At 54.9% G+C, this 21,678-nt stretch overlaps 1 protein-coding gene across 1 annotated transcript in view; it reads left to right on the forward strand.

Moving 5' to 3' along the window:
- The window catches only part of LOC120920622 (integrator complex subunit 3-like), a 71,560-nt gene that overhangs the window by 20,490 nt on the left and 29,392 nt on the right, over positions 1-21,678 (forward strand). Inside the window, exons 2-3 of the mRNA XM_040332806.1 lie at positions 7,248-7,331; positions 13,334-13,417. Of these exons, the coding sequence (XP_040188740.1) occupies positions 7,248-7,331; positions 13,334-13,417 (168 nt within the window). The remainder of the gene's footprint in view (positions 1-7,247; positions 7,332-13,333; positions 13,418-21,678) is intronic.

Below are 21,678 nucleotides of genomic sequence, written 5' to 3' on the forward strand. Positions count from 1 at the left end.
TCCAGACCCGCAGTCCCACCTTCCGTCTTGGTGTTCCCCAGACTCCAGACCCGCAGTCCCACCTTCCGTCTTGGTGTTCCCCAGACTCCAGACCCGCAGTCCCACCTTCCGTCTTGGTGTTCCCCAGACTCCAGACCCGCAGTCCCACCTCCGTCTTGGTGTTCCCCAGACTCCATGCCCACAGTCCCACCTCCGTTTTGGTGTTCCCCAGACCCGCAGTCCCACCTCCGTCTTGGTGTTCCCCAGACTCCATGCCCGCAGTCCCACCTCCGTCTTGGTGTTCCCCAGACTCCATGCCCACAGTCCCACCTCCGTCTTGGTGTTCCCCAGACTCCATGCCCACAGTCCCACCTCCGTCTTGGTGTTCCCCATACTCCATGCCCATGTTTTCACCCCCTTTATGGGGGTGAAACCATCACAGTCCTACCTAGTTCTGGTTTCCCACAATCCTCCCTCCTTCCTGGTGTTCCCAATACGCCACCTGATGGTCTCACCCTCCTGGTTTTCCCCAGGCTTCACCCCCACGGTCCCACCTTCTTCGTGGTTATTCCAAGACTCCACCCCAGTGGTCTTGACTACTCGTTCGCTGTCTTTATCATGCCCCACCTCCTTGCTTCTGTTTTCCAGTCTCCGCCCCCCACAGTCCTGCCTCCTTTTTGGTGTTTCTCAGTTTCCACCCCCACGATCCTTCATTCTTGGTTTTCCCTAGCTGCCACCCCCACTAGACGAGTTCTGCCAGCATGTGGGAAAAGTGACCTTAGCTCAGTCTGTCTTGAGCAACGCTGGCAGTCAGTTCATCGACCACCTTCTGTAAGTCTGGAGCAGTGTTTCTCAACTTCAGTCCTCAAGGCACCCCAACAGGTCATGTTTTCAGGATTTTCCTCAGATGAAACGGCTGTGGTGATTACTAAGGCAGTGAAACTGATCAAATCACCTGTACAAAATAATGGAAAGCCTGAAAACATGACCTGTTGGGGTGCCTTGAGGACTGGAGTTGAGAAACACTGGTCTGGAGGGTGGAGATAAGGTGCCGACTGAAGGGGACTGGGCCCGACAGCCAGAGTTGAGTTGCACAGACTAAGCTCGGTCCTTCCAGCATGTTAGGAAAATGAGCATAGTCTCGTGCAACACCGACTGTCCATTGAATGCCTTTTGTAACTCTGGTGGGTGGAGAGGGAATGTTGGGGTGCGAGGTAAAGCGGTGCTGGGATAGTCGTTGGGAGGGGAGCGATGTTTACAGGAGGAGAGGGACGCTGACGAAGTTGGCTGGAGCAGAGCGACGCTGACGAAGTTGGCTGGAGCAGAGCGACGCTGACGAAGTTGGCGGGAGCAGAGCGACGCTGACGAAGTTGGCGGGAGCAGAGCGACGCTGACGAAGTTGGCGGGAGCAGAGCGACGCTGACGAAGTTGGCGGGAGCAGAGCGACGCTGACGAAGTTGGCGGGAGCAGAGCGACGCTGACGAAGTTGGCGGGAGCAGAGCGACGCTGACGAAGTTGGCGGGAGCAGAGCGACGCTGACGAAGTTGGCGGGAGCAGAGCGACGCTGACGAAGTTGGCGGGAGCAGAGCGACGCTGACGAAGTTGGCGGGAGCAGAGCGACGCTGACGAAGTTGGCGGGAGCAGAGCGACGCTGACGAAGTTGGCGGGAGCAGAGTGTTCCTGAGGAAGCCGTCGGTAGGAGAGCGCTGCCGATGAAGCCGTCGGTAGGAGAGCGCTGCCGATGAAGCCGGTGGTGGGAGAGCCAACTCCCAGTTCTGGGTAAAATTTTGCCCGGCCTGACCTGTATGGACATCAGCGGGCTGTGGGCTGGACGGAGCATTGCCCCGTGTATGGACATCAGTGGGCTAGGGACCGGTCGGAGCATTGCCCCGTGTATGGATATCAGTGGGCTAGGGACCGGTCGGAGCATTGCCCCGTGTATGGACATCAGTGGGCTAGGGACCGGTCGGAGCATTGCCCCGTGTATGGACATCAGTGGGCTGTGGGCTGGACGGAGCATTGCCCCGTGTATGGACATCAGTGGGCTAGGGACCGGTCGGAGCATTGCCCCGTGTATGGACATCAGTGGGCTGTGGACCGGTCGGAGCATTGCCCCGTGTATGGACATCAGTGGGCTGTGGACCGGTCGGAGCGTTGCCCCGTGTATGGACATCAGTTGGCTGTGGGCCGGTCGGAGCATTGCCCCGTGTATGGACATCGGTTGGCTGTGGACCGGTCGGAGCATTGCCCCGTGTATGGACATCAGTGGGCTAGGGACCGATCGGAGCATTGCCCCGTGTATGGACATCAGTGGGCTGTGGACCGGTCGGAGCATTGCCCCGTGTATGGACATCAGTGGGCTGTGGACCGGTCGGAGCGTTGCCCCGTGTATGGACATCAGTTGGCTGTGGGCCGGTCGGAGCATTGTCCCGTGTATGGACATCAGTTGGCTAGGGACCGATCGGAGCATTGCCCCGTGTATGGACATCAGCGGGCTGTGGGCCGGACGGAGCATTGCCCCGTGTATGGACATCAGTGGGCTAGGATCCGGTTGGAGGGTTGCCCCGTGTATGGACATCAGTTGGCTAGGGACCGATCGGAGCATTGCCCCGTGTATGGACATCAGTGGGATGTGGGCCGGTCGGAGCATTGCCCCGTGTATGGACATCAGTGGGCTGTGGACCGATCGGAGCATTGCCCCGTGTATGGACATCAGTTGGCTGTGGACCGGTTGGAGGGTTGCCCCGTGTATGGACATCAGTTGGCTAGGGACCGATCGGAGCATTGCCCCGTGTATGGACATCCGTGGGCTGTGGGCCAGTCACTGAGTTGTTTAACCGTCGCTCTGCGTAGCTTTATACGATGCGGCCAGGAAAGAGTAAACCGAGACTCCATTCTCCCAATTACAGAGCGCGTTGTTCTGTATGTAGCGGCCCCTCGAACACCATCAGCGAATCTCTTTGTACCGGCGGCTCGGGGCCCCCAGAGGAGCTGTTAGTTTTTCCGAGCTGATACAGCTCAAAGGGAATGTGTAATACTCGGTACTTTAAGCCGCTCTTCTCCGGAACGCTTTGGTCTCTGCACCAGATAATTGGGGTCTTTCATGTACTAACCCAAATCTGGGTAACCCTTCACCGTCAGCGCTAGGTGTGGGGGCTGCTCCGATAATTGGCTTCTCTGCGAGTTGGTCTTCTTTCATTGGAGACCCTGGGGTCAGAGCTTGTCATCTAGGGGGAATGTATGCTGAGCCAACATGACTGGATGTAGCTGAGGCTCCAGACTGAAGCGGAAAGCTGCCATTGGATTGGCAGGCATGGTGGGGTTCCAGAGCCTTTCCTGTGCCGGGGAACGGCTGTCCTCCAGAAGGTTCTCTTTATTGGGACTGAGACGGTGCTCTTGGTTGGCCCGGAATGATCACATGACCTGACCCAATGCTTTCACATCATTGGCTTTTAGTGATCACATGGTGTTACTCTACAGTGACGGTACTCCGTACACTGGCTCCAAGTCTTTCCCCAACATCTCCTTCCCAGGGGCTTCAGACATCCAATCCGCTCCATGAGGTCCATTAATTGCCGATCCCGGAGGACCAATCTTCTCTTCATGGCCTCAGACATCCAATCTTCTCCTTGGGGTCGGTCCATTGATTGCCGATCTCGAGGAGCACTCTTCTCTCCGGTGGCCTCAAACATCCAATCTGCTCCATGAGGTCCATTAATTGCCGATCCCGGAGGACCAAACTTCTATTCATTGCCTCAGGCATCCAATCTTCTCCTTGGGGTCCATTGATTGCCGATCCCGGAGGACCAAACTTCTCTCTGAGGCTTCAGACATCCAATCTTCTCCTTGGGGTTCATTGATTGCCGATCTCGGGGAGCACTCTTCTCTCCGGTGGCCTCAAACATCCAATCTGCTCCATGAGGTCCATTAATTGACGATCCTGGCGGATCAATCTTCTGTCAAGGGCTTCAGACATCCAATCTGATCCATAAGGTCCATTAATAATTGGCGATTTTGGGGGAGAAATCTTCTCTCCAGGGCCTTAGACATCCAACCTGATCCATGAGGTCCATTATTACCGATCTCGAAGGACCAATCTTCTCCCTGGGGCTTTAGACATCAATCGGCTCCATGAGGTCCATTGATTGCCGATACCGGAGGACCAATCTTCTCTTCATGGCCTCAGACATCCCCATGAGGTCCATTAATTGGCGATCCTGAAGGACCAAACTTCTCTCCGGGGCCTCGGACATCCAATCTTCTCCTTTGGGGTCCATTGATTGCCGATCTCGGGGAGCACTCTTCTCTCCGGTGGCCTCAGACATCCAATCTGCTCCATGAGGTCCATTATTTGATGATCTCAGGGGAGCAATCTTCTCTCAAGGGGGCTTCAGGCATCCAATATGCTCCCTGTGGTCCATTATTTGCCGGTTTCAGAGGACCAATTTTCCTATCCGAGGCCCCAGACATCCAATCCTCTACATGAGGTTCATTAATTGCTGATCCTGGAGGACCAATCTTCTGTCAAGGGCTTCAGACATCCAATCTGATCCATAAGGACCATTAATAATTGCCGATCTTGGGGGAGCAATCTTCTCTCCGGGGCCTTAGACATCCAACCTGATCCATGAGGTCCATTATTTCCGATCTCGGAGGACCAATCTTCTCCCTGGGGTTTCAGACATCCAATCCTCTTTGTGAGGTCCATTCATTGCCGATCTCAGGGGATCAATCTTCTCTCCGGGCCTTCAGACATACAATCCGCTCCATAAGGTCCATTAATTGGTCCTCCATGATCAACAATCTTCTCTCTGGGGCTCCAGACATCCAATCTGCTCCATGAGGTCCACTATTTGCCGATCTCGGAAGGCCAGTCTTCTCTTCGGGGCCTCAGACATCCAATCTGATCCATGAGGTCCATTAATTGCCGATCCCGGGGGACCAATCTTCTTCTCTCCAGGGCCTCGGACATCCAATCTGATCCATGAGGTCCATTATTGCTGATCTTGGGGGAGGAGTCTTCTCTTGCACACAGCGCCAGACAACGTTCTCATTACTGGTGGTGGGAGAACAGACAACGTTCCATCAATTTCCACAACTGCGCCGGATTCTGGAATTTTCCACGTCTCCCTGCCTGATATCTGGCCCCCATCCCCCGGTTGTACCGGCTCCTCGCCTGATCTTCTGATATCGCCGCACACTGTCAGCTTCTCGCAACGTACATTAGATGCTGCAGTAATCGGAGTCCGCCTCGTTTTCTGGTTGGAGGACATCCAGCAACATTCTAGCCCCTTTCCTCCCCATCCTGGCTGTCCCTTGCCCCGCCCCTTTTCATTCATTGGATTTTCTTTAGTTCTGTCAGTCATGGAGGCTCGGCCTCACATGTGGGCAAATACAGCCTGCTTAGGAACGCCCATTCCTCAAGGGTGACGCCCACATAGGATGCCATTGTTAGATTTAGCATAACTCCTCCTACTGCAGGTAGGCCCCTCCCGCCAGCCATGATCTACCTGAATTGTATAGAGAAGCACAAAGACATCGCTGGGTATAAAATAATGTAATGAAAATGGGGGAGGGGTTTTAAGTTAAGGGGGAGGAGCCAGGATGCGCAGGTGTAGTGAGACCCCCAATTCCTGCTCTCCCGGCTCCTGCATGTGCCACGGCGTTCAGCACACCTCTTCCCAAAGTCGGTTGTGTTGGTGTCGCTCGGCGCCATGGGAACGCCTCGGCGTCGGTTGGAATTTTTCGGGGCGCGATGTTTGCCGCGTCAGGCGAGGGGTTAATCCTTCCCCGTCACACACGACGCTGCGTCTGGCCTGCTTCTCTCCGGCGCTCCGATTTCAAAACGTCGCGTGCGTATTGTCCCCGTAATGAGGGTTTCCGGCAGAGAACGCGAGCGCCAGAAAATGGATTTTACGTCTTTTACAAAAAATAAATAATAAAAACGCAGAGCCGCAAAAAAAAAAAAATCGCTTAGCTTTGTGTGCGATCTCCTCCGACCAGAAGAAGCTTCTAGAAATCGGCGTCATCGCGCGTGTTATATATATATATATAGGGACAGCGCGATCAGCGCGTAATCCACCGCTTCACACGTTTGCTTCAAATCCAGGAGAGGGCTACTTTTTTTTTTTTTTTATAGTAAAGCTTTATTTTCAACAACAGAATCCCTTCTCTTATGTTGCCCAGATGTGTGTCTGTCCAGACGGAGGTCACGGAATACACTGAGGTGCCGCCCGGGACGGAGAGAGAACTTTATCTCTGCTGAGTGGCAGAGTTCAGGTCTTTTTTCTTTTTTTTAGATGTTGGCCTCTTGCCTACCGGGCATCTCCCTCCCCCCTTCATGCCCAGGCCAATTTTTTAGCTTTCAGCGCTGTCACACTTTGAATGACAATCACTCAGTCATACAACACTGTACATGTATGAAATCTATTTTTTTTCACATATATGAGGCAGTGATGGGTGGCACTGATGGGCTATACTATGGGCACTGATGGGCTATACTATGGGCACTGATGGGCTATACTATGGGCACTGATGGGCTATACTATGGGCACTGATGGGCTATACTATGGGCACTGATGGGCTATACTATGGGCACTGATGGGCTATACTATGGGCACTGATGGGCTGTACTGATGGGTTGCATTATGGGCTGTACTGATGGGTTGCATTATGGGCTGTACTGATGGGTTGCATTATGGGCTGTACTGATGGGTTGCATTATGGGCTGTACTGATGGGTTGCATTATGGGCTGTACTGATGGGTTGCATTATGGGCTGTACTGATGGGTTGCATTATGGGCTGTACTGATGGGTTGCATTATGGGCTGTACTGATGGGTTGCATTATGGACTGTACTGATGGGTTGCATTATAGGCTGTACTGATGGGTTGCGCTTGTGGGCCCTGATGGGGCTGCGCTTGTGGGCCCTGATGGGGCTGCGCTTGTGGGCCCTGATGGGTTTCACCGATGGGCAGCGATGAGTCAGTAGTGATGGGCACTGATAGGACTGCATGTCTGTGGTGTCGGGCAGAAGTTGTTCCTCACTCCTGGGAATGGGCTGACAAAAGCCCAGGTGACAGAACCCATTTTCCAGCCATAATGGCGGCCCGGAGCCTTTGGCTGAAATTGTTCCTTTAATCTGGTGACTAATAAAGCTAAACAAATGTCCGTTGTCTTCTCTGGAGAATCTTGTGTGGGAATCATTGAAGGTTTATATTGCAGAGATGGAGATCACTGTCCTCACTTCTCTCTCTTCTCTCTTTCAGCGTCTGGAGCGCTGCATGGCGCTGGTGACCTCCATGACTACCGGCGTCTCCGAGAGGGAGGCCAATGACGCGCTGAACGCTTACGTAAGTACATTCAAAACGGAGCATCATTGTGGGAGGGGCAGAGACACAAACTACTGCAGGAAATCTCCTCATTGTGGGAGGGGCAGAGACACAAACTACTGCAGGAAATCTCACCATTGTGGGAGGGGCAGAGACACAAACTACTGCAGGAGATCTCACCACTGTGGGAGGGGCAGAGACACAAACTACTGCAGGAAATCCCCCCATTGTGGGAGGGGCAGAGACACAAACTACTGCAGGAAATCTCCCCATTGTGGGAGGGGCAGAGACACAAACTACTGCAGGAAATCTCCCCATTGTGGGAGGGGCAGAGACACAAACTACTGCAGGAAATCTCCCCATTGTGGGAGGGGCAGAGAGACAAACTACTGCAGGAAATCTCCCCATTGTGGGAGGGGCAGAGACACAAACTACTGTGGGAAATCTCCCCATTGTGGGAGGGGCAGAGACACAAACTACTGCAGGAAATCTCCCCATTGTGGGAGGGGCAGAGACACAAACTACTGCAGGAAATCTCTCCATTGTGAGAGGGGCAGAGACACAAACTACTGCAGGAGATCTCCCCATTGTGGGAGGGGCAGAGACACAAACTACTGCAGGAAATCTCTCCATTGTGAGAGGGGCAGAGACACAAACTACTGCAGGAGATCTCCCCATTGTGGGAGGGGCAGAGACACAAACTACTGCAGGAAATCTCTCCATTGTGAGAGGGGCAGAGACACAAACTACTGCAGGAAATCTCCCCATTGTGGGAGGAGCAGAGACATAAACTACTGCAGGAAATCTCCCCATTGTGGGAGGGGCAGAGACACAAACTACTGCAGGAAATCTCCCCATTGTGGGAGGGGCAGAGACACAAACTACTGCAGGGAATCTCCTCATTGTGGGAGGGGCAGAGACACAAACTACTGCAGGAAATCTCCATTGTGGGAGGGGCAGAGACACAAACTACTGCAGGAAATCTCATCATTGTGGGAGGGGCAGAGACACAAACTACTGCAGGAAATCTCCCCATTGTGGGAGGGGCAGAGACACAAACTACTGCGGGAAATCTCACCACTGTGGGAGGGGCAGAGACACAAACTACTGCAGGAAATCTCCTCATTGTGGGAGGGGCAGAGACACAAACTACTGCAGGAAATCTCCCCATTGTGGGAGGGGCAGAGACACAAACTACTGCAGGAAATCTCCCCATTGTGGGAGGGGCAGAGACACAAACTACTGCATGAAATCTCCCCATTGTGGGAGGGGCAGAGACACAAACTACTGCAGGAAATCTCATCATTGTGGGAGGGGCAGAGACACAAACTACTGCAGGAAATCTCATCATTGTGGGAGGGGCAGAGACACAAACTACTGCAGGGAATCTCCCCATTGTGGGAGGGGCTGATCTCCAGCAGAGGAGCGCCCCTGATCAGTGCAGCCTCATTAATGCATCTCAATCTTTCTTTCTTCTACTTTCATCTGGTGATCCGGTCAGTAAGTCCTGTTGTTTTTCAGCAGAACAAGCTGTCTTTCAGATGTAGCAGTTGGAGGGATGAGACGACTGGCAGGGGTGCTTACAATGATCAGCTTTGATATAAACCCTTTTTTTCCAAATGTTACAAAAAACTGTAACGGATTATGAAGTGTGAGCTGGAGTTTGGCTTTTAGTGTAGCTAAATCTGCCAGTCCATCTGCTGCTGTCCAAAGGTGCCCCCTGTGCTCCTTCCTCCAGAAGTGTTACTGGTGAGATCACCGGGGGAAAAAAGAAATGGAATGCAGGCGCCACATCTAAGGATTGGTAAGCTGTGATGTGTATCGTTTACTACAGAACTTCCAGTGTAGCCGCCATCTTGTGCCGCCTGCGCCTCTCCGCTGCGTTCTCTGACCTGCAGGAACGGCGCGGCGGAGTCTGATGGTCAGGGGAGATAGGAGGGGGGTCCTGACCGCTGCGGGGGCATCTCTTCCTCCTCCTGCTATTTTTACGAGAACTCCGCTTTGCTTTTCTTATCTCCGCCAATCAACTACTGGGATATAAATGGCGGTGGGGAAGTAGGAGCCGGGAGGGGGAGGCGCCGGCGCCGCGTACATTCGTCGTTCTAAATAAAGATTTGTTCTGGGATTGAAAAATCAAAGTTGGGAAGCCGGGCCAGTATAAAATCTATTGCACATTGTTGGCCATCCAGCTCCGCCTGCGGGGGCCGCTCTGCCATGGGCTGATCTCCAGCTCCGCCTGCGGGGGACGCTCTGCCATGGGCTGATCTCCAGCTCCGCCACCTGCGGGGGGCGCTCTGTCATGGACTGATCTCCAGCTCTGCCTGCGGGGGGGGGGGGGGGGGCGCTCTCCAGCTCCGCCTGTGGGGGGGGGGGGTGCTCTGCCGTGGGCTGATCTCCAGCTCTGCCTGCGTGGGGCGCTCTGCCGTGGGCTGATCTCCAGCTCTGCCTGCGTGGGGCGCTCTGCCGTGGGCTGATCTCCAGCTCTGCCTGCGGGGGGCGCTCTGCCGTGGGCTGATCTCCAGCTCTGCCTGCGGGGGGCGCTCTGCCGTGGGCTGATCTCCAGCTCTGCCTGCGGGGGGCGCTCTGCCGTGGGCTGATCTCCAGCTCTGCCTGCGGGGGGCGCTCTGCCGTGGGCTGATCTCCAGCTCCACCACCTGCAGGGGACGCTCTGCCATGGGCTGATCTCCAGCTCCGCCTGCGGGGGACGCTCTGCCGTGGGCTGATCTCCAGCTCTGCCTGCGGGGGGCGCTCTGCCGTGGGCTGATCTCCAGCTCCGCCTGCGGGGGACGCTCTGCCGTGGGCTGATCTCCAGCTCCACCACCTGCGGGGGACGCTCTGCCGTGGGCTGATCTCCAGCTCTGCCTGCGGGGGGCGCTCTGCCATGGACTCATCTCCAACTCCACCACCTGCAGGGGACGCTCTGCCGTGGGCTGATCTCCAGCTCCGCCTGCGGGGGACGCTCTGCCGTGGGCTGATCTCCAGCTCCACCACCTGCGGGGGACGCTCTGCCATGGGCTGATCTCCAGCTCCACCACCTGCGGGGGACGCTCTGCCATGGGCTGATCTCCAGCTCCACCACCTGCGGGGGACGCTCTGCCATGGGCTGATCTCCAGCTCCGCCTGCGGGGGACGCTCTGCCGTGGGCTGATCTCCAGCTCTGCCTGCGGGGGGCGCTCTGCCGTGGGCTGATCTCCAGCTCTGCCTGCGGGGGGCGCTCTGCCATGGACTCATCTCCAACTCCACCACCTGCAGGGGACGCTCTGCCGTGGGCTGATCTCCAGCTCCGCCTGCGGGGGACGCTCTGCCGTGGGCTGATCTCCAGCTCCGCCTGCGGGGGACGCTCTGCCATGGGCTGATCTCCAGCTCCACCACCTGCGGGGGACGCTCTGCCATGGGCTGATCTCCAGCTCCACCACCTGCGGGGGACGCTCTGCCATGGGCTGATCTCCAGCTCCGCCTGCGGGGGACGCTCTGCCGTGGGCTGATCTCCAGCTCCACCACCTGCGGGGGACGCTCTGCCGTGGGCTGATCTCCAGCTCCACCACCTGCGGGGGACGCTCTGCCATGGGCTGATCTCCAGCTCCACCACCTGCGGTGGACGCTCTGCCATGGGCTGATCTCCAGCTCCGCCTGCGGGGGACGCTCTGCCGTGGGCTGATGTCCAGCTCCGCCTGTGGGGGGCGCTCTGTCATGGGCTGATCTCCAGCTCCGCCACCTGCGGGGGGCGCTCTTCCGTGGGCTGATCTCCAGCTCCGCCACCTGCGGGGGGCGCTCTGCTGTGGGCTGATCTCCAGCTCCGCCACCTGCGGGGGGCGCTCTGCCGTGGGCTGATCTCCAGCTCCGCCACCTGCGGGGGGCGCTCTGCCGTGGGCTGATCTCCAGCTCCGCCACCTGCGGGGGGCGCTCTTCCGTGGGCTGATCTCCAGCTCCGCCACCTGCGGGGGGCGCTCTGCTGTGGGCTGATCTCCAGCTCCGCCACCTGCGGGGGGCGCTCTGCCGTGGGCTGATCTCCAGCTCCGCCACCTGCGGGGGGCGCTCTGCCGTGGGCTGATCTCCAGCTCCGCCACCTGCGGGGGGCGCTCTGCCGTGGGCTGATCTCCAGCTCCGCCACCTGCGGGGGGCGCTCTGCCGTGGGCTGATCTCCAGCTCCGCCACCTGCGGGGGGCGCTCTGCCGTGGGCTGATCTCCAGCTCTGCCTGCGGGGGGGGGGCGCTCTGCCGTGGGCTGATCTCCAGCTCCGTCGCATTTGGGGGGGGGGGGGCTCTGCCGTGGGCTGATCTCCAGCTCCGCCGCCTGCGGGGGGCGCTCTGCCGTGGGCTCCTCTCCAGCTCCGCCACCTGCGGGGGCGCTCTGCCGTGGGCTGATCTCCAGCAGAGGAGCGCCCCTGACCTGCACTGCACACGGTCCTGGAACCCGTCATTCCAGCCTTTCCTCCAGCTCTGCACTGGGGCACAGAGGATATTTTTCTGTCTTTCTGCCTCCAGGGCTGGACCTCCGATTTATCGGCACCAAATTCCATTACAAAGCCACATATTACCTGTGACATTATCACTGTGGAGATCAGAGCTGTGGGAGGGGCCCAGCAGGCTCCACCCATTAGACTGCCTGCAGACAAGTACAGGAGGGGGCAGAGTTGAGACTAGTCCCATGCAAAGAGAGCAGAGTTGTGGGAGGGGCCCAGCAAGCTCCACCCACTACAGGCTGCCTGCAGACAAGTACAGAAGGGGGTGGAGACGAGGCCACTCCTCTGCAAAAAGAACAGAGCTGTGGGAGGGGCCCAGCAGGCTCTACCTACTACAGGCTGCCTGCAGACAAGTACAGGAGGGGGCGGAGTCGAGACCAGTCCCATGCAAGGAGAGCAGAGTTGTGGGAGGGGCCCAGCAGACTCCACCCACTACAGGCTGCTTGCAGAAAACTACAGGGGGCAGAGACTAGACCAATCTCCCCGCACAGAGAGGGAAGAGCCGTGGGAGGTCCCTACCAGGCTCCACCCACTACAGACTGCCTGCGGACAAGTACAGGAGGGGGTGGAGATGAGACCAGGGCCATGCAAAAAGAGGGCAGAGCTGTGAGAGGGGGCGGAGACTAGGCCAGTCGCCCTGCACAATGAAAAAAGAGCTGTGGGGTCCAGCAGGCTCCACCCACTACAGGGTGCCTGCAGACAAGTACAGGAGGGGGCGGAGACGAGAGCATTCCCTTGCCAAAATAGAGCAGAGCTGGGGGGGGGGGGGGGGGGGCGGCCGGCCCAGCAAGCTCCACCCAGTGCAGGATGGGGTGGAGACTAAGCCTGTCATCCTGCACAAGCATTGAGAGAGCAAAGCTATGGGAGGGGCCCAGCAAGCTCCACCCACTACAGGCTGCCTGCAGACAAGTACAGGAGGGGGGCGGCGACGAGACCAATCGCCCCGCACGGAGAGGGAGAGCAGTGGGAGGTCTCTACCAGGCTCCACCCACTATGGGCTTCCTGCAGAAAAGTACAGAGAGAAGACCAATCATCCTGTACAATTAGAGAGAGTAGAGTTGTGGGAGGGACCCAGGAGGCTCCACCCACTACAAGAAAAACTCAGGAGGGGGCGGAGACCAGACTAGCCACCTTGCAGAAGAAGAGTGAGCAGAGCTTGAGGGACCCAGCAGGCTCCACCTGTTACAGGCTACCTGCAGAAACATATAGAAAGGGGGTGGAGACCAGACCAGTCGCCCTGTACGATGATGGATCAAAGTTGTGGGAGGGGCTTGGCTGGTCCCACCCACTGCAGAAACCTACAGGAGGGGGGTGGAGACGAGACCAGTCACCTTGCACAAGGAGAGAGATCAGAGTTGTGGGAGTGGCTGAGCAGGCTCCACCCACTACAGGAAAGCTCCATGAGGGGGGCGGCGACCAGACCAGTCACTGTGCACAAGGATAGAGGGCGGTCTTTATTACGGGAAGCTCCGGGATGGAGGCAATGGATTGGTCCTCTGCTGATAAAACACTTTTATTATTGAGTGATATTTATATTCTTTCTCTTTTTTTCTTGTTTTAGGTTTGTAAAGGACCCACCCAGCACGAGGAGGTGTGCCTGGGTCTCTTCACAGTGGTGCTGTCTGAACCCGCCCAGGCCCAGAAGGTGAGTGCTGCGACTTCCCAGAGAGATTTCAAGAAAATCCCCCCCCCTTTTCATTGTGTGGTAGGAGGAGGTCCATGTTCATGGTAATACGCCTGCCGTCCAATAGCAGGCAGCTCCAGCTACATAGTACAGCCCCCGAGGAGCACTCAGACCCAGAAATCTATAGAACGGATCTGTTTTATTGGATCAGAAGGCTGAGCAAACTCCAAATATCCCGCCCACCCCTCGGGATGCCCCCGTGCATGGCAACCGGTGTAGCAGTTCATTCGTTATAGACTGCGATACACGACCCCGGAGTGAGTGTCTGTCAAACGCTCATTTATTATCAATGAATTGCTTGCCATTGCGGGATACTCACTCCGAGGCTGTGTACTATGGACCCCTGCACCAACATCAACCGGGGGGGCCACCTCACCACCACCACCCAGGGGGGACCACCGGGTTGAATAGTTAGGGTTGAATGTTTGGGTTGAGGGTTAGGGTTGAATGTTTGGGTTAAGGGTTAGAGTTGAATGTTGGGGATAAATGGATACATGGGGTTAAGTGTTAGGGATAAATGTTGGGGTTAAGGGTTAGGGGATACCTGTTGGGGATAAGGGTTAGGGTTGAATGTTGGGAATAAGGGTTAGGGTTGAATGTTGGGGATAAATGGATACATGTTGGCATTAAATGTTAGGGTTGAACGTTGTGGATAAATGTTGGTGTTAGGGATAAGTGTTGGGGATAAATGGATAAAAGTTGGGGTTAAGGGTTAGGGGATAAATGTTGGGGTTAAGGGTTAGGGGATACCTGTTGGGGATAAGGGTTAGGGTTGAATGTTGGGAATAAGGGTTAGGGTTGAATGTTGGGAATAAGGGTTAGGGTTGAATGTTGGGGATAAGGGTTAGGGTTGAATGTTGGGGATAAGGGTTAGGGTTGAATGTTGGGAATAAGGGTTAGGGTTGAATGTTGGGGATAAGGGTTCGGGTTGAATGTTGGGAATAAGGGTTCGGGTTGAATGTTGGGAATAAGGGTTAGGGTTGAATGTTGGGTATAAATGGATACATGTTGGCATTAAATGTTAGGGTTGAATGTTGGGGATAAATGTTGGTGTTAGGGATAAGTGTTGGGGATAAATGATAAATGTTTGGGTTGAGGGTTAGGGTTGAATGTTGGGGTTGAGGGTTAGGGTTGAATGTTTGGGTTGAGGGTTAGGGTTGAATGTTTGGGTTGAGGGTTAGGGTTGAATGTTTGGGTTGAGGGTTAGGGTTGAATGTTTGGGTTGAGGGTTAGGGGTTGAATGTTGGCGTTAAGGGTTAGGATTAAGGGCTAGGGATAAATGTTAGGGTTAGGGTTGAATGTTGGGGATAAATGTTGGTGTTAGGGATAAGTGTTGGGGATAAATGATAAATGTTTGGGTTGAGGGTTAGGGTTGAATGTTGGGGTTGAGGGTTAGGGTTGAATGTTTGGGTTGAGGGTTAGGGTTGAGGGTTTGGGTTGAGGGTTAGGGTTGAAGGTTTGGGTTGAGGGTTAGGGTTGAAGGTTTGGGTTGAGGGTTAGGGTTTGGGTTGAAGGTTTGGGTTGAGGGTTAGGGTTGAAGGTTTGGGTTGAGGGTTAGGGTTGAAGGTTTGGGTTGAGGGTTAGGGTTGAAGGTTTGGGTTGAGGGTTAGGGTTGAATGTTGGGGATAAGTGTTGGGGATAAATGTTGAGGTTAAGGGCTAGGGATAAATGTTGGGGTTAGGGTTAACTACCGGTAAGGGTTAAATGATAGGGTAATGGGCTAAGGATAAATGTTAAGGTTAAGTATTCGGTTTAGACCACTAACTCTAACATGTAACCCTTAACCCTAACCCGTTACTTTAAACCCACAAAGGTTCCTGCATTGCTTGGATGTCGGAGGGTATAAAGTCGCTCTCCATGAGAAGAATTGTCATATTTTCCGATCAGCAAATATAAAAAAAGAGTTTAAAAACGCGAAAAGCGTATCAACTGCCACCTGCATAGATGTGAAGTTTGCCGCCTTTCCCGCGGGTCGGGGGTTCTGTGTGCGTCCCTCCAGGTTCCATATCTGGGCCACTCTTTCAATGAGGAGGAACGTGATTGGTCTAGTGAGACCCCGGCGTACAGTACAGCCCCTCCCCCCATGTGGTTTTTATAGACGGGCGCTCGGTGTGTGTCATCGGCTGCCCATTCGGCGCTCTTGTTTTGTTTTTTCCAGCATTCCGAAGTTGGCGCGGGGGGGGGGGGGGGGAGGCGCCCTCTCTGATTATTTCGGGAAACTTAAAGCAAACACATTCACCCTGGGAGAGGGCGCGACCTCTGGCTCTTCCTTTGTTTTCACACCGAGACGTTGGCATTTCTCTGGGATAATTACAATGAAAGCAACAAGCCGTCCCAAAATAATGAGGCCCGTCGAGTCTGTCCGGAGGGTATCGTAAATCAAAAAATCAAAAGTGTGAATTTTAAAGGTTAATATGCAAGTTGTCGTAAAAAGGGTCCTGCCCCGGGTGAGTGTTTGGGGACCCCGGGTCCTGCCCCGGGTGAGTGTTTGGGGACCCCGGGTCCTGCCTCAGGGGGAGTGTTTGGGGACCCCGGGTCCTGCCTCAGGGGGAGTGTTTGGGGACCACCCGGGTCCTGCACCAGGTGAGTGTTTGGGGACCCCGGGTCCTGCCCCGGGTGAGTGTTTGGGGACCCGGGTCCTGCCTCAGGGGGAGTGTTTGGGGACCCGGGTCCTGCCTCAGGGGGAGTGTTTGGGGACCCGGGTCCTGCCCCAGGGGGAGTGTTTGGGGACCCGGGTCCTGCCCCAGGGGGAGTGTTTGGGGACCCGGGTCCTGCCCCAGGGGGAGTGTTTGGGGACCCGGGTCCTGCCCCAGGGGGAGTGTTTGGGGACCCGGGTCCTGCCCCAGGGGGAGTGTTTGGGGACCACTCGGGTCCTGCCCCAGGGAGAGTGTTTGGGGACCACCCGGGTCCTGCCCCAGGGGACATGTATCGATGCAAAAAAAGTTTTAAAAACGGCTGTTTTTTCGGGAGCAGTGATTTTTTAATAATGCTTAAAGCGAAACAATAAAAGTGAAATATTCCTTTAAATTTCGTACCTGGGGGGTGTCAATAGTATGCCTGTAAAGTAGCGCATGTTTCCCGTGTTTAGAACAGTCCCTGCACAAATTGAAATTTCTACAGGAAATCATTTAAAACTGCTCGCTGCAATAATGAATTGTAGGCTCCCGGCAATACAGATAAAAGTCCTTTAAAAAAAACGGCATGGGGTCCCCCCCAGTCCATTACCAGGCCCTTTGGGTCTGGTATAAATAGGGGAACCCCAAACCAAAATTTTAAAAAAAAATTGCGTTGGGGTCCCCCCAAATTCCATACCATGCACTGGTATGGATATTAAGGGGTACCCCGTGCCAAAATGAAAAAAATGGCATGGGGTTCCCCCCAAAAATCCATACCAGACCCTTATCCGAGCACGCAACCTGAAAGGCCACAGGAAAAGAGGGAGAGGGGGACGAGAGAGCGCCCCCCCCCCCGGACCGTACCAGGCCACATGCCCAAAACATGGGGAGGATGTACCCATGTTAATGGGGACAAGGGCCTCATCCCCACAACCCTTGCCCGGTGGTTGCGGGGGTCTGCGGTGTTATCGGAATCTGGAAGAGCCCTTTTAACAAAGGGAAACCCCAGGTCCCGCCCTCCCCCCAGTGGTAACTGGGTACCCCTACCATTTCACAAAAGTGTCCAAAATTAAAAAAAAACAGACACAGCTTGGGACAAATTCTTTATTAAAAAAGGAAAAATTAACTCCTAGGTGGTTCCCGTCAAATGACACTATACCTGCCGTGACCGCTCTTAAAGGGGTTGCAAAGGAGGCTGTGATACTTGTGTATATGGAAGGAGCCCGAGACACTTCTTTATGTGGGAGGAGCCCGAGACACTTCTGTGTATATACGACGAGCCCGAGACACTTCTATGTGCGTGGGAGAAGCCTGAGAGACGTCTGTGTGCGTGGGAGGAGCCCGAGACTCTTCTGTGTGCGTGGGAGGAGCCCCAGACTCTTCTGTGTGTGCGGGAGGAGCCCGAGACACTTCTGTGTGTGCGGGAGGAGCCCGAGACACTTCTGTGTGTGCGGGAGGAGCCCGAGACACTTCTGTGTGTGCGGGAGGAGCCCGAGACACTTCTGTGTGTGCGGGAGGAGCCCGAGACACTTCTGTGTGTGCGGGAGGAGCCCGAGACACTTCTGTGTGTGCGGGAGGAGCCCGAGACACTTCTGTGTGTGCGGGAGGAGCCCGAGACACTTCTGTGTGTGCGGGAGGAGCCCGAGACACTTCTGTGTGTGCGGGAGGAGCCCGAGACTCTTCTGTGTGCGCGGGAGGAGCCTGTGACGCTTGTGTGTGTGTGCGCGGGAGGAGCCTGTGACGCTTGTGTGTGCGTGGGATAAGCCCGTGACGCTTGTGTGTGCGCGGGAGGAGCCCGTGACGCTTCTGTGTGCGCGGGAGGAGCCCGTGACGCTTCTGTGTGCGCGGGAGGAGCCCGAGACACTTCTGTGTGTGCGGGAGGAGCCCGAGACACTTCTGTGTGTGCGGGAGGAGCCCGAGACTCTTCTGTGTGCGTGGGAGGAGCCTGTGACGCTTGTGTGTGTGTGTGCGCGGGAGGAGCCTGTGACGCTTGTGTGTGCGTGGGATAAGCCTGTGACGCTTGTGTGCGCGGGAGGAGCCCGTGACGCTTCTGTGTGCGCGGGAGGAGCCCGTGACGCTTCTGTGTGCGCGGGAGGAGCCCGAGACGTGCTTGTGTGCGCGGGAGGTGCCTGTGACGCTTGTGTGCGCGGGAGGAGCCTGTGATACCTGTGGAAAAAGTGAAGCCCTCACACTGCAGCCCCGTCATTCTGAGATACGGACGAAAGGACCCCCCCCCATGACGAGAAGCTCGGAGTTTGAAGTAACGTTTATTTCCCTTTTTTGCTCCGGAATCCACGTGTGCGGATGGCGGACGTTTTTCATCTTTTTTTGGGTTGAATCCACCCGAAAGACTTTATTATAAATAACGATGATCCAGACGGAGGCGGAAAGCTTCTGCCGGCTTCTTCTGAGTGGAGGGAGAATGTTTCAAGTAGCTAATTACTTTCTGCGATCGGCAGAGTCCTCTGATCCGCGATGGAGAGCCGTTCTAATGAAGCGTTGGTTATGGCGGGGGTGCCCATTGTGCCCCCCCGAGGAAGCCGGTCCTCTCTGGGGACCGAAGCCGATCCTCAGGCTTGTGTGGAAGATGTGCAGTAATTAGGAGTCGCCTTCAAAACCCGAAGCGCGTCAGTGGCTGAGAAACGTCTTTTAGGTGACTGTTGGTTGGAGGCGCCTTCACTTTATATGAGATGGTGAGCAGATTTTTAACTGGTGCCCAATGCGAGGCGTCCAACATCAGTACCTGACCCCACAAATGGACACCGAGACCCCCCCCCCCCCCAAAACGTATGGAAAGCCTTCTCAGAGGAGTGGAGGGTGCCAACTGCATTACATGTATAGAAACGTTATGGCTTGCAAGTGGTTTACGGGGATTAAGGATGAAGCTATTGGCCAGAACCCCATTTTTTTTTTTATGTCTTTCTCATGAAAGCTGTCCAAGGCCAATTAGCTTCCGGGTGGGAAGGGTCCATCTGATTTTACCACAAAAAAATGGGAAAACGTATTGACTCGAGTATAAGCCTAGGGTATCCATCACTGTGCCTCACTTTTCCTCGCTGTGTCCATGTGCATGCCTCACTGTGCCCCACTGTGCCCCACTGTGCCCCACTTTGCCTCACTGTGCCCCACTTTGCCTCACTGTGCCCCACTTTGCCTCACTGTGCCCCACTTTGCCTCACTGTGCCCATGCCTAGACTGATGTTTAACATGAGAGTCTATGGAAGGGGTGCCCGGCTTTGAAAAATCGGTGCTCCCCGGCCGTAGGTCCCCCAGACAACTCTGCACACTTGTAGAGGAGAAATGGGAGCTACATGTGTGCCAAGTTCTGGGTCCAGGGGACCTACGGCCGGCCGGTACTGGGTCCCCAAAGTCTCGGGAGAAATTACCGTTTAACATGGGAGTCTATGGAAGGGGTGCCGACTTTGAAAAATCGGTGCTCCCCCGGCTGTAGATCCTCCAGACAACAAACTTTGCACACTGAAAATATATTTTTTTAACTTTAAAGCGTCGGAAAGGGCCTGGTTAGTGACCATTGGTGGGGGGTGGGGATACATTAATGGTTCTGGAATGGGATGTCCAACAAGCTGGCGGCGTCCGCATATTAATGAAGGGGGAGAAAAAAAAATAGGAGGTTTAAACTTCAGCTTTGAATTTGTGATCGGAAGGAGTAACGATCGGGTTGCGATATGAGGGGGGGGGGGGGGGTGAGCACCCAATGAGAAGAAGGGAACGCGCGCTTTCTGTGTCATTCTAGACCTTTGTGGTTTCTGTTGCGTTAAAAGCTGTCATGACCCCCCCCCCCCCCCACACACACACACACAAAACTAATGGTGCCCCGGGGGGGGGGGGGCGGCATTACACCTTACACCCGTGCCTGCCTTTCTTCCCGCTCCTCATTAGTTCTCCTTCCTGACGTGGCTTTTGATCCGACGCTCCAGATTTGCTGCGAGTTCCTCGGCTGCGGATAATTAGAGCTGCCACTTTGATGCCGGAGCTGACACCGGCACCGCCGGCCCCCGGAGCCGTCACATGGCTCCTTCCTACACCTGTGCCTGAGCCCCCGCCGTTAACCCGCTCCGCGCCGGGGGGGGGGGGGGAGAACCATGGCGAGACGGAGCGCAAAAATTCACTCCTAAAATAGCGACTTCTCCGTGTCGGCGCTTTGAGCCTGGATGTGCTGCTCGGCTGAAAAGCTAGCAATTAGTGACGGATATCAGCCTAACAGAACACCAGAGGACCCTCCCCCCCCCGTGACTTACTGAGAGCTCTTCATCAAAAGAAGAATTGATCGTATTGATTCCGATAGATAATGGCACGCTCCGCCGTCTGCGAAAAGCATCACCATTCCACTGATGAGAAAATAATTTCTTATAAATGTTATAAACAATAAATTATGATAAATATTATATTATAATAATTATGTCATTTTATTTATTATATTATAATTATGTCAGTACAGTAATATTAATAAAGGGCTAAGCAAACGCATATAAATGCTGCATAATAATATAATAATAATGTAATAAAATAATACTAAAAAAACAATTAATGAAAATATAAATTCAATTATATTAAAGTATATGTTCACCTTTAGTAACATGTTACTATAAAGCACTTGCGCGCGCCCCCCCCCTCTCATTTTGCCCCATGGCAGCAGGCAGGGGATCGGTGTCCATATTTAAATGGTCACTGCTGCACCCATTACTGGGACCAGGATCTGGGTCTCCAGATTTGGTTGGTCACTGCTGCACCCATTACCGGGATCAGGATCTGGGTCTCCAGGATTGGTTGGTCACTGCTACACCCATTACTGGGATCAGGATCTGGGTCTGGGTCTACAGATTTGGTTGGTCACTGCTGCACCCATTACCGGGATCAGGATCTGGGTCTCCAGATTTGGTTGGTCACTGCTGCACCCATTACCGGGATCTGGATCTCAAGATTTGGAACAACTTAGCCGCACTCTTCATCAGGATCTAGACCCCCATATTTAAATGGTCACTGCTGGACCCATTACCAGGATTGGGATCTCCAGGATTGGTTGGTCACTGCTGCACCCATTACTGGGATCAGGATCTGGGTCTGGGTCTACAGATTTGGTTGGTCACTGCTGCACCCATTACCGGGACCAGGATCTGCGTCTCCAGATTTGGATCGTAATTGCCGCACTCTTGATCAGGATCTGGACCCCCATATTTAAATGGTCACTGCTTCACCCATTACCAGGATCGGGATTGGTTGGTCACTGCTGCACCCATTACTGGGATCAGGATCTGGGTCTCCAGATTTGGTTGGTCACTGCTGCACCCATTACCCGGGACCATGATCTGGGTCTCCAGATTCGGACCGCCATTGCCGCACTCTTGATCAGGATCTGGACCCCCATATTTAAATGGTCACTGTGGCACCCATTATCGGGATCTGGGTCTCCAGATTTGGACAGCCACTGTTATTCCCATTACCAGGATCAAAAACTGGGCCCCTAGACTTGGACATTGCTGCACTCTTGATCAGGATCTGGACTCCCATATTTAAATGGTCACTCCTGCACTCCATTACCAGGATCGGGATCTCCACATTTGGTTGGTCACTGCTGCACCCATTACC

Source organism: Rana temporaria, chromosome 13 (assembly GCF_905171775.1).
Source record: "Rana temporaria chromosome 13, aRanTem1.1, whole genome shotgun sequence".
Lineage (NCBI taxonomy): Eukaryota > Metazoa > Chordata > Amphibia > Anura > Ranidae > Rana > Rana temporaria.